The sequence below is a fragment of the Chenopodium quinoa genome, unplaced genomic scaffold (assembly GCF_001683475.1).
Source record: "Chenopodium quinoa cultivar QQ74 unplaced genomic scaffold, ASM168347v1, whole genome shotgun sequence".
Classification (NCBI taxonomy): Eukaryota; Viridiplantae; Streptophyta; class Magnoliopsida; order Caryophyllales; family Amaranthaceae; genus Chenopodium; species Chenopodium quinoa.
Window position 1 is genome coordinate 3,247,843 of NW_018744239.1, and position 10,304 is coordinate 3,258,146.

Genomic DNA, 10,304 nt, shown 5'->3' on the forward strand with positions numbered 1-10,304 from the left:
AAATTACTAGTCAATGGTTAAGATTTAATATGAGTACCAAATTTTAAAGGTTAAGATTGAAAGATTACATAGGTACTCCGTACAATATTATTGTAGTCATTCTAAATTTGTCCTCATTTATTACCGTGTAGTTATTTAAAGTCTTAAGTAAGTAAGTATGCGTCCTTAATCCTTATCCAATGTTTCTGTTGTCGATCATTTCCCACGATCATTGAGAAGAGAAAAGGTTCACTTCCTTAAAAACTAACATCAACGTAACTCCCCAAGTACTAATTAAGCATGCTACCCACTTTTTGAACTATAATCTTTTCATCTTCCTCAACCTTAGCTTACTCAACTACTTGTATATATTACACATTTACACATCACAAATTTACAACATACGCCTTACTATAGATAGTCACAATGAATCCCAAAGGAAACCTTATAAATAAAAGTGTTGTTGAAAATGTGAATGATCAAGGGCAAATGCTCATCTTCACCAAGGCTTTTAGTCTTTCATTACGCCTCGAACCCGAGGATGATTTCCCTCATCCAAGGCATCTTTGCTTCAAATACCCTTTTGGAAAAATCGTCTCCTAAGAGACATTGCAGTAAGGTAATTAAGTACTTACGTACGTACAACATATAGTATGTAATGTTTGTCACGCTACTAGTTAAATTACAATATCAACGTGACTATTAATTCAGGATGGAGAGAATATTTATTTCTTAAAGCTGGTTTTTTTTTTTTTTTTGTTAGTAACTTTGTTACCACAATGCAGTGTTACTGTTACGTGTGTGAAGAGATTGCACCTTGCAAAATGTGGAAGAAGAATCCTAAGAGGCACTGCGACGCGACTGATAAGGATGATAAGTGGAAATTAGAGAGAAAATACAGGAAGAAACTCCCTGGATGTACTAGAATGGTATGCAAAATGCATAATAATTAGCTAATAACATATATTTGAATTAGTTGCTTGCACAAAATTGTACATCTAAATCTTTTTTACATGTCACTTAGCTTATTTGTCAAGATCTTTTACCAAAATGGCTAGTTTTACAAAAATATTTACCAAAACGGCTAATTTTAAATTTTAATTCCAAAATTAGTTAAATTATTGAATTGGAAGGAAATTATTTATTTCTTATATTCCTTTGAATTTCATCTTAAATAATCTCTTTGTTACAACTAAAAATTAGCGGAGGCAGTGTAGAATTTCATTGTTTTATGTCTTACTACTACCTCCGCTAATTTTTTTTTTTTTTTGAAGCACCCGCTAATTTTTAGTTGTAACAAAGAGACTTTTTTTTGTTTGTTTCATAAATAATCCCCTTTGTTGCAAAACTAAAAAAATTAACGGAGGCAGTGTAGAATTTCATTGTTTTATGTCTTACAATAATCGTCCTGCATCTAACTATTGTAAAACACTGCATACAGAGTTTCAGTATGTTAACTATTGTGCTGTTGTACCTACAAAGTTGAAGTGATAAATTTGTTCTGATAATTTGTGCTGCAGGATTACCACAATCTTACTGTAAGTGCATCCAATTTATTTCCTGATGGACCTAACGCGCCAATTCGTGGATTTTCTGGTGGACTAATTTGTGACAGTGACGGAAATTGGGTCATTGGCATCTCTATGCGCCTCCTTAACAACGTCGACCCAAGTGACCATTCAGTTTCATTCTACATTGCTTTCCTAGAAGGCCTTCAACTTGCATGGTCGAAAGGGTTACGATGTTTAGAGGTTAAGCTGGGATTTGTGTTCCATAATGATTTTTGGAATGACTTCAGTACTGATGCAGTGAGTAGGAAACTTCGTCTGTGTGTTGATCATATATGCTGCAGAGATAACCAGACAATGGCTATACTGAAACAAGTGGAGGATTACCTCAACCGAGAATGGTTTATCAGTGTGAAGAATACGGAGTCAATTGAGGAGGAGACTGGAGCTTTTACTGTGGCAACTCTGGCCGTTTCTCAAGCGCAATCTAAGAAAGTTTATGACTTCAGAACTTACCCTTTGCCCCCAGAGACTTATACCAGAGACATTAAAGGAAAATTTTTGTGAAATTGCGAATTTTGTGTTTGATACACCTGCTGATAGGAAGTATTTTGGATTGAATTAACAGCTACTTCTCTAATTATTGAACAATTTTAGCATATAAGGTCACTACCATTTAAGTTTCACCAAGCGAAGAAGATTTTCTCACTCGTCTTCAAGCAGCAGTTTACTAGTCTCCCTATCTTTCTGGTGCTTTCATGTTTTGCTTTTTTTTTTCTTTGAAGACTGTTGTTTTTGGATTTAATGGCTTGTTTTGTTGAATGTTTTGACTTTTGAGCATCTTAATGCTTAGCTTTTATTGTGATTTGCTGCTATTACTTTGAACCTTGGTTGTAAACTTGTAATATGCATGTTATGTGTTTATTTGAAACTTGTCACTGGCGTTTGTAGCTATTTAACGAAAATCTAGCTTGAAAAAGATTGGAAATCTATCTATGCTAGACAGTTGAGAATGAATCAGAGTAACATGACCTACAAAATCAGAAGAAAATGCTCACAAACATTGCAAACTGAAATGATTGAATGCTTACCTCTCCTATTACTCCATGGATCTGCCATCTGCAGGGTTATTGGCATCTGCATGCGACATATGGCTCCATGGCAATGTTAACTAGAAAATTTCGTCCGTGTTAATCTAGTTTCTTCATTGGCTAAGCTCGAAACCTGTGGAGGATATTATCTCAACCGAAAACATACTATACTGTGGTAGTATCGGCTGATATAAAGAGCAAGATATATGACTTCAGAACACACCCTTCAAGGCTTCAACCACAAAGATTATGGATACAGCAAAAACAGACATTGTTTGCAGAACATGGCTATACTGTCATCTAGTGAAGAGAAAAAAGCATTATGGATTAAATTAGCTACTTCCCTTGAGATTAAGCAAATCAAGGAAATACAAGTTTAAGCCTTTTTAATCATGTCCTGTTTTAACTTTTCATGCCTTTGAAAAGAATGTTACTCCAATAATTCAAGGAGAAAATACAAGTTTAACTTCCTAATAATGAAAAAATGTTTATCTAAAAGATATTTTATTAATTTATCTACTCCGTACAAAAACAACACAAGATAAACATAATTCCGATATATGTTTATCATGCAGATAAATTGAGGCTTGCTTAATAATATAGAGTATTGTAGTAAAATTATGTCATATCCTCAACAAAAAATTCTTACATTTCTGAGTTAAAGGAGTGTTTGGAAAACATAGAAGTTAATCCATAATATGGCTACCATTAGTACATTTGACAGTTCACACCAAGATATATACTTGACAGTTGCAGCTGGGAACCTAGTAACACAGCCAACAATATACTTGATAGTTGCAGCTGAAACACCCTAAACGATAAAGTACATACACACGCAAATGCTTGTGAAAGGCCTTTTCATTGGGTTAAAAACGAGCAGTTTCATATGTGCACATTTTTAGGTTTGAATTTCATTTATCAAACACTCTTCATAACAAATGCAGATGACCGAGTGACAGTCTCATTTTCATCAGCAATTGGTATTTCGGGTAAGTATACATCTCGGTAAGACATACAAGGAAAAATACATGATATCATTGGACAGCTGATGTCAAGACAAGTATACCTCCACACTAGCACTTTTAGGGATATTGCAGACTGGGCAGACACTAATGAATCCATCACATTCCTTGCACACACACAGGTGCCTACATGGCATCAATAACATAGACACTTCTCGGGTTCGGCAAGCTCTGCAGGCCAAATGCTCGGTACTGGGTCCTGCAATGGATTTTCCCCGTCCTCCTGCCACCGTGAGGTAATTAGTCGGGTCAATGTAAGAAGTTGCGTCATCAACCTCACTGTCTCCAAACCCTTCCTTCCCTTGGTCAGCGCCTTGAGAAATTGCATTCTGAAGATTGTTTTTGAGGATATTAACCATAGACTCATTGTACTTAGCTCGGTAATGCCAATTATGTGCATCTGTTGCCACCTGTTTTATTCGCTCCATAAGTTCTCTGTTCTTACGGTTTATAGTTTCCAACTCCGTCTCCTTTTCTCGAAGCTTCTTGCTTATGCCATCCTCTACAGTGTTTAGAAATGAGGCCATGTGTCTTTGCTTCATGTCTCTAACACCCTTTGCTAATTGCTCTTGCTGCTCAAATGTCAAAATGGTAAATGTTTAGCAATTCTGTATTCGTATGCTAATGGGAATATATATAAATCTATGACTGTAGTTGGTGAGCAAAAGCAAAAATAAAACTTCCCTTGAAAGGAAATTAAAAGCCCACTGAATTAAACTAAAAAAAAACAATTTAATAATGTTCAACATAAAGGGAAAAGAATCAGATACCGGCATGGTAGTCATTGCTATGCCAAACATGAATTTAAAAATTTGATGTAGATGGATGAGTATACCTGAATTTTGATGTACTGATCAAACTCTTCCTTTTGCCGTTCAAGCTCACTCCTTATATTGTCACCAAGTGACATGAGGACGGAGGATGTTGCTGTCATACTTCCGCTAGCAGAAGTGACAGATGAGTTGGGGCCCATCATCATCATATGAAAGCCTTAGCCCAGTTGATACCGGATTATGGTTTGGGATGCTAGCTGAACGGTCAACTTCATCCTGGCAGAGGTTATAATTCAATGAGATCTGGAGCTTCTGTTGCCTTGCAAGATCATCAGCCTCTCTAACTCGTTTGTTTGGCCGGAGAATAGAAGAATTGTGGTCATTCCCAAAATAATTTACTGGGTCAACTGTACATCCGACGGGTACTGTCAGGAATTCAATTGAGAAGACAAATAAGTTGAGCTCAGCATAAAGATAATCAATATGTATGCTACTCAATCCGATCAGGTGAATTATTAACAACAATGAAATTGTCAGTATGTTGGATTTGTGAACCACAAAGAGAAAATATAGATAAAAATATATTTAAGAAGATACAGCAATCTGTACAGCCCAAATTCCATAAGCACTCTTTCATGCAAGAGCAAGGTAGCCTAGACCAAAAGTTAGGCAGCAGACCAAGTAACTAAACCCCATAATGTGAACCTTCAGAACAAATATTTTAGAAGCTATTTATCATGATGACTTGTGAGCAAATGTAACATACAATAAGGTGTATCAATTTTGCCCCCTCTCGGTCCATCATTGATAATATCTCATTTTCATATGCTGCCTTCGTCAATTGCAGTTAGAAAGTGTAACCGAACTCTTCTTGTTTTCGGTTACTTAACAAAGTTCCAACTTCCAAGACATCCAATAGGCAACATCAAGCATAAATAAAAAGTAAATAAAGCAAACTACTTTTCTTGTTTTCTTCAGGTTAAACTTCAGTGACGTTAAAAGCTTTGCCCTAATTACCTGTTTAGGTGTTCAGAGTTATTGACAAATAGGTTGACATAGCCTAATTCTGAAACTTATGGGAATCATATCATCGGCTGTTAGGCTGGACAGAGACGAATCTGCTGTTTTTGAACAAGCTGAGCTAAATTGCATGTTTATGAACATCCAAGGTCAACTTCGACCACTAAAAACAAGATATACTCATCCATGACGAGGGACGGAAAATATTGTGGTTGCTACTGAGGGGACAGATGGAAGAGAGGAAAGTTTGATAGCTGATGAAGAGTAAAGATAGTGAACAAGAAATGTAAGCTGAAGAATTGATAAGTTTACAGCAAGCAGAGGGGTGGATTTTTGTAGTCAAACTTCTAGCTATGCCACATGCATATACCAAAGAATGCACAAGCATAACACCACGATAAGCCCAAACCTCCAACTAGCTAACTGAACATGGTTTTTTTTTTCCTCTCTTATCATCTTAACAGAATTTTCAAGGAATTCAACAAGTGTAAAAATTGGTTGAACTGACCCAGTTATTGTCTTAATTATTTTTGAAATTGGTTGAGCTGACCCAACAAGGGTGAAAATTCAACAAACATAACGAGTACAAGATCGCAATATGCTACTTATATATGTTAAATGTAACCCAAAAAAGTGTGTTTCTAGCGTACTAGTACACGTGTTCAGACAGTACATTCCCAACACTGGTTAAGACTTTGTCCACTTCTTTCTTTCTCTTAAGTTTGTAGCATTATCTCAAGAACTTAAAGATAACTTGGACACATACACTAAAAGAGTTAAACCTTAGAACATATCATACCATTTAACATAACCAAACCGTCATGCTTCTTAGACAATCCCATTTAATGCAACTAGAGTTGAGATGATAAATGAAATGAAGATACAAAAGCAAACAACAAAAAAAAAAATACTATGATAGCCTTCCAGTTTCTGTCATTCTGAAGGACCTTAAGTGTAAAAAGGATTTGAGTCATTATCCACTCATGCAAACCAAACTCCAAATACTAAAACTTGAGGCTGGAGAAGTCGATCACGTCAACTTTCCACTACTTTATTTCCGATACGGCGATACCCAACTAACCCTTTCCTTCTCCAAATCTTTAAAAGCAGTCAGAAATCTAATCCTTAAATATATTCAACCCACGGCAAATGGCAAAGAACACCTAATGGAACAGCTCAGAGTAAAGTAAATGTGATGAATGCAGGAGTGAGGGGCTTGGGAAAATAATATCAGTACTTACAATTCCCAAAGAGCTGAAGTTGGTGGTTTGGTGTACTAGTATTCAGCGGAAAACGATTATCATCCAGAAACATGGGAAGCGCATGATTGCTGTTGTTACCTCCGTACATTTTGATTAATTATTGTGCAATTTCAGCTTAATTTTACAGGCTTCTTCCTTCCCAAATGTTTTCACAGACAAGCAACTCCTGAATAATTTTATACAAAAATGCATATGTTAGTATGAATTCAAGATTGCTATTATAAGTAATTTCAAACATCCTTCCAACACATCACTAGCTAGAGGGAGGATTTGTGGGTTGAGTCAAGCAAGATAGGTAATCAAAAAGCAATACCAAGCCTTAGCCAAATAAGAGGGTATCATTAAAAATCCTATCATGAGATAGATCAAATATGAAGTATGAGTAAAGGAATGACAAGGTTTTGCGGATTGATTCAAGTTAGCATGCAATGCATACAAGGGTCAGGCAGTAGTATTACTAGAAACAAGTGCCATATGCTAATACTTCCATTAATTAATTTTGTCAGCATCTCTAGACCATATGAACAAACATGACATGAAAAATCATACTTGTATATGTGTAAACAGTAATTGAAGTGGTTAAGCAGTCAGTCACATGAAAGAAAATCCTAGGGAGTCACAAACCCGAAAGATACTCACACAGATTGAAATCCGGTAAAGATGCTTAAATGACACATGACAAGATGTGGATTCCTAGCATGTATGCATGGATCCTTCAACCTTTCGTGCAAACAAATTTACAGCTTCAGCAAATCATATCTTCACTTAAGACACAAAGTTAGTCCATAATCCTGCGCACCAAAGAGAGGGAGGCACCACCTGGCAGAAAATGGTTGAACCCTGAACCTCCTCTATCCAACCCAAGATAAAAGCAGGGGGGAACAAACAAAACAAAGGATCGCCAGGGTCCAGGGGAAGCTGCTAATGCCTTGATATCAAATTGGTGGCCAACTATATGAACTTCCTATCACTAAGATGTCAAAGTGTTGCTTAACACAGCAACTAAGTCACGGCTATGATCACTCGATCTATAAACACAAGCAAAACCACCCAAATTGATTACATATCAACCAACATCAAGATGGTCTTTCGCTCTCTACATCTAGTTCCTCCTACAAAACTCATCCATTATCCCTTTCATCCATATCCTTATAATTTTCACATATACAGGATTGACCACATATAACGCAAGATATGAAGATATACACAACATCAGCTTAAAAGGGGAGAAAATCTATCATTAATTCAACTTGTGACAAGAATCAACACACGTGTATGCAGATACTCATCGCTTCAAATATATCCTAAAATGAAGAAACAGCTAAAATCAAGATAGATAAGGTAATTAGATGAACTTTCAAAAAAATATATATATATTGTTTCGGGTGAAAACAATGGGACCTTGCCGAAGGTCCGCTGAAATGGAGAAGACTGGATTCGGTCCAAGTTGTGTTGGGCCGAAGGTTTCCTGCACAGTAAACACACGTAAACTAGCCTCGGGGGTGTTTCCGAGGAAGGCCCCTCCGATGCTAAAGTCAGTACAATGTGTAAAAGGAAGACACTATGCAAGAGAGTTTGTAGCTTGAGGCTTTTGTGGAATATTTCTGAATGCAAGAGTGAGCATATGAATTGGAATATGAATATCAACGTGTCTCTATGAATGTGTCAATATGATGGCTTTTATACCTCATCATATATGGTGAGGTTGGGCCTTAGCCCAATTGGAATGCTTTGTGGGCTGACCTTTGACTTTTGTGCAATTGGAGAGTTGAACCTTGACCTTGGGCTTTTAATTGGATCATTTAGTGCTTAGGCCCAATTTTGACTAAATTGGACCCAAACATATATAATTAGATGAACCCTAAAAAAATCCCAGCTTTTGTTAGTCAACACTAAACATGAACATTTACCATCCCAAATCAACCAAAAAAAATTAAAATAAAATCCCTAGATTCCCTTAAAATATAATCACAAACATAGATAAACAAACTCATCAAAAGCAGGGATAAGAAGAAATTAGTTTTTTTTTTTAAATAACAATAAATTAAATTGATTACCTTTAATAATTAATCTCCTTTGAATTCAACTTTCAGCAGAAAACCCAAGAACAGATCCTGCCAATTCAAAACATATCAACAAAATTAGGGCACACCCCATCAAATAAAAAATTAAAAAAATGAGCTTCATCCCATAAAAATCAAATCTTTACCCAGAAAAATTAAATCAACGAAGAATACAACAAGTTAAAATGAGCTAGAAACATCACAAACCTGGAAAAATGGGTATAAATTTATTTACAGAAAGATAAAGGAGAGAGAAAATTGATCAAGAAGAAGCGTGAAATGCCATAAATAAGATAGGAGAACTCATAAATTATGCACCCAGAAAAATGAAAGAAAAAATGGGGGGACAACAAAATATGGAAAAAAGAAAAAGGGAAAAAAAAGGGGGGTAAATGAATTTGTGGGAATTTTAAGGTGAGGAGAGAGAAAATGAGAATAATTGAGAGTGTGGAAGAAAGAAAAGGGGTGGGAGGTGGTGCAGGTGCTCCTGCTTGTGTTGCCGTTGTGTGTTGGGTAATGCTACTGGTTTTACGCAAACTCAATTCTTTCTTTTGAATTTAGCATACAAAATAAAATACACTAACAAAAAAAATATATTTTTTTAGTTGGTACACAAACTACATGATGATAAATGAGTAGAATAGTTGGTATAGATCAAATGTGAATTTCATGAATTATGTAGATGACTCGGTAAACTTTTTCTTTAGAGATTTTTTTTTATTAAAAATACTTCGTATAATAAATACTAGGGCTGGCAAATGGATCAGGTCGGGTTCATGTTCGGGTCACCTAAATTTCGGGTCAGCTACCCCCAACCCGAACCTAATCCATTTAATTTTTCGGGTTGAAAACCCTAACCTGAACCTGATATTTTCAGGTTCGGGTCAACCCGAAATTGACCTTATTTGACCTGATTTTTAATTTGGGTTAAAATCAGGTTTCTTTGACCTGAAATTAACCCGACCCAAACCTGATATATTCAGGTTTGGGTTAACCTAAAATTGACCTGAATAACTTTTTTTTTCATTTCAAATACAAGTTGTTCAGGTTAAGCATTTTAATTCAAACCAAAATTAAATAGCTTAGTCTAACAAAGTAACAATCCTACTTAACGATAATAAACCAATAAAAATTGTAATTCACTAATTACAAACCAAAGATAAAGTTTTAATAACACAAATTACAGTTTTCAAAAAATAATAGAAGATGCAATAAGATTTTCATTTGGATTAAGATCGGGCGATGTTGGGACTGTCAATTTGTCATGGTTGTCATCCTTGTTCACCACCTCAAGCTTCAAAATTGATCCACAACATTTCCAATTGAACATGGGTGGGCTACTTCTTGCTGCCAAACCTATAAAGAAAAACAACACTAACATAATTAAAACATGCAATTCTAAATCAGACTATATTATCTAGATCTAACTAGTAAGATCTAAATTAAAACATGCATGCTCATGATAAACAAAAGTAAACAACAAATATTAGCAAGAATTACCATAACATAGACAACATTTAACAATAAAAATTAGCATTAACAATAAAAAATTAGCAAAAACAACCGTATAATAACATAATCAACAA

General features: G+C 35.5%; 2 protein-coding genes and 1 long non-coding RNA gene across 3 annotated transcripts; 1 reads left to right on the forward strand and 2 right to left on the reverse strand.

Annotated features, from left to right (window-relative positions):
* Positions 1 to 220: 220 nt before the first annotated feature.
* On the forward strand, positions 221 to 2,476 carry LOC110694540. The gene is made up of 3 exons (XM_021871721.1): positions 221 to 598; positions 765 to 908; positions 1,500 to 2,476. Exons 1-3 carry the CDS (start codon positions 455 to 457, stop codon positions 2,052 to 2,054), a joined length of 843 nt encoding a protein of 280 aa, XP_021727413.1. The 5' UTR covers positions 221 to 454; the 3' UTR covers positions 2,055 to 2,476.
* A 926-nt stretch (positions 2,477 to 3,402) lies between these two features.
* Positions 3,403 to 8,117, reverse strand: LOC110694185 (E3 ubiquitin-protein ligase BOI-like). Its single transcript, XM_021871363.1, is given in 5 exon segments — positions 3,403 to 4,172; positions 4,436 to 4,570; positions 4,572 to 4,798; positions 6,635 to 6,821; positions 8,057 to 8,117. Coding segments are annotated over 4 exon segments (1,014 nt in total). The 5' UTR covers positions 6,744 to 6,821; positions 8,057 to 8,117; the 3' UTR covers positions 3,403 to 3,629.
* Positions 8,118 to 8,156: 39 nt separating this feature from the next.
* Positions 8,157 to 9,589, reverse strand: LOC110694186. The gene is made up of 3 exons (XR_002505782.1): positions 8,926 to 9,589; positions 8,713 to 8,769; positions 8,157 to 8,516 (listed from the first exon to the last, which is right to left on the reverse strand). It is a non-coding gene; the product is annotated as an uncharacterized LOC110694186 (long non-coding RNA).
* Between the last annotated feature and the right edge of the window lie 715 nt (positions 9,590 to 10,304).

Coding starts and splice junctions, on each gene's coding strand:
- LOC110694540 (XM_021871721.1), top strand. CDS start 455: ATGATCAAGGGCAAATGCTCATCTTCACCAAGGCTTTTAGTCTTTCAT. Junction 599..764: donor CTAAGAGACATTGCAGTAAG/GTAATTAAGTAC, acceptor ACCACAATGCAG/TGTTACTGTTACGTGTGTGA. Junction 909..1,499: donor TCCCTGGATGTACTAGAATG/GTATGCAAAATG, acceptor TTTGTGCTGCAG/GATTACCACAATCTTACTGT.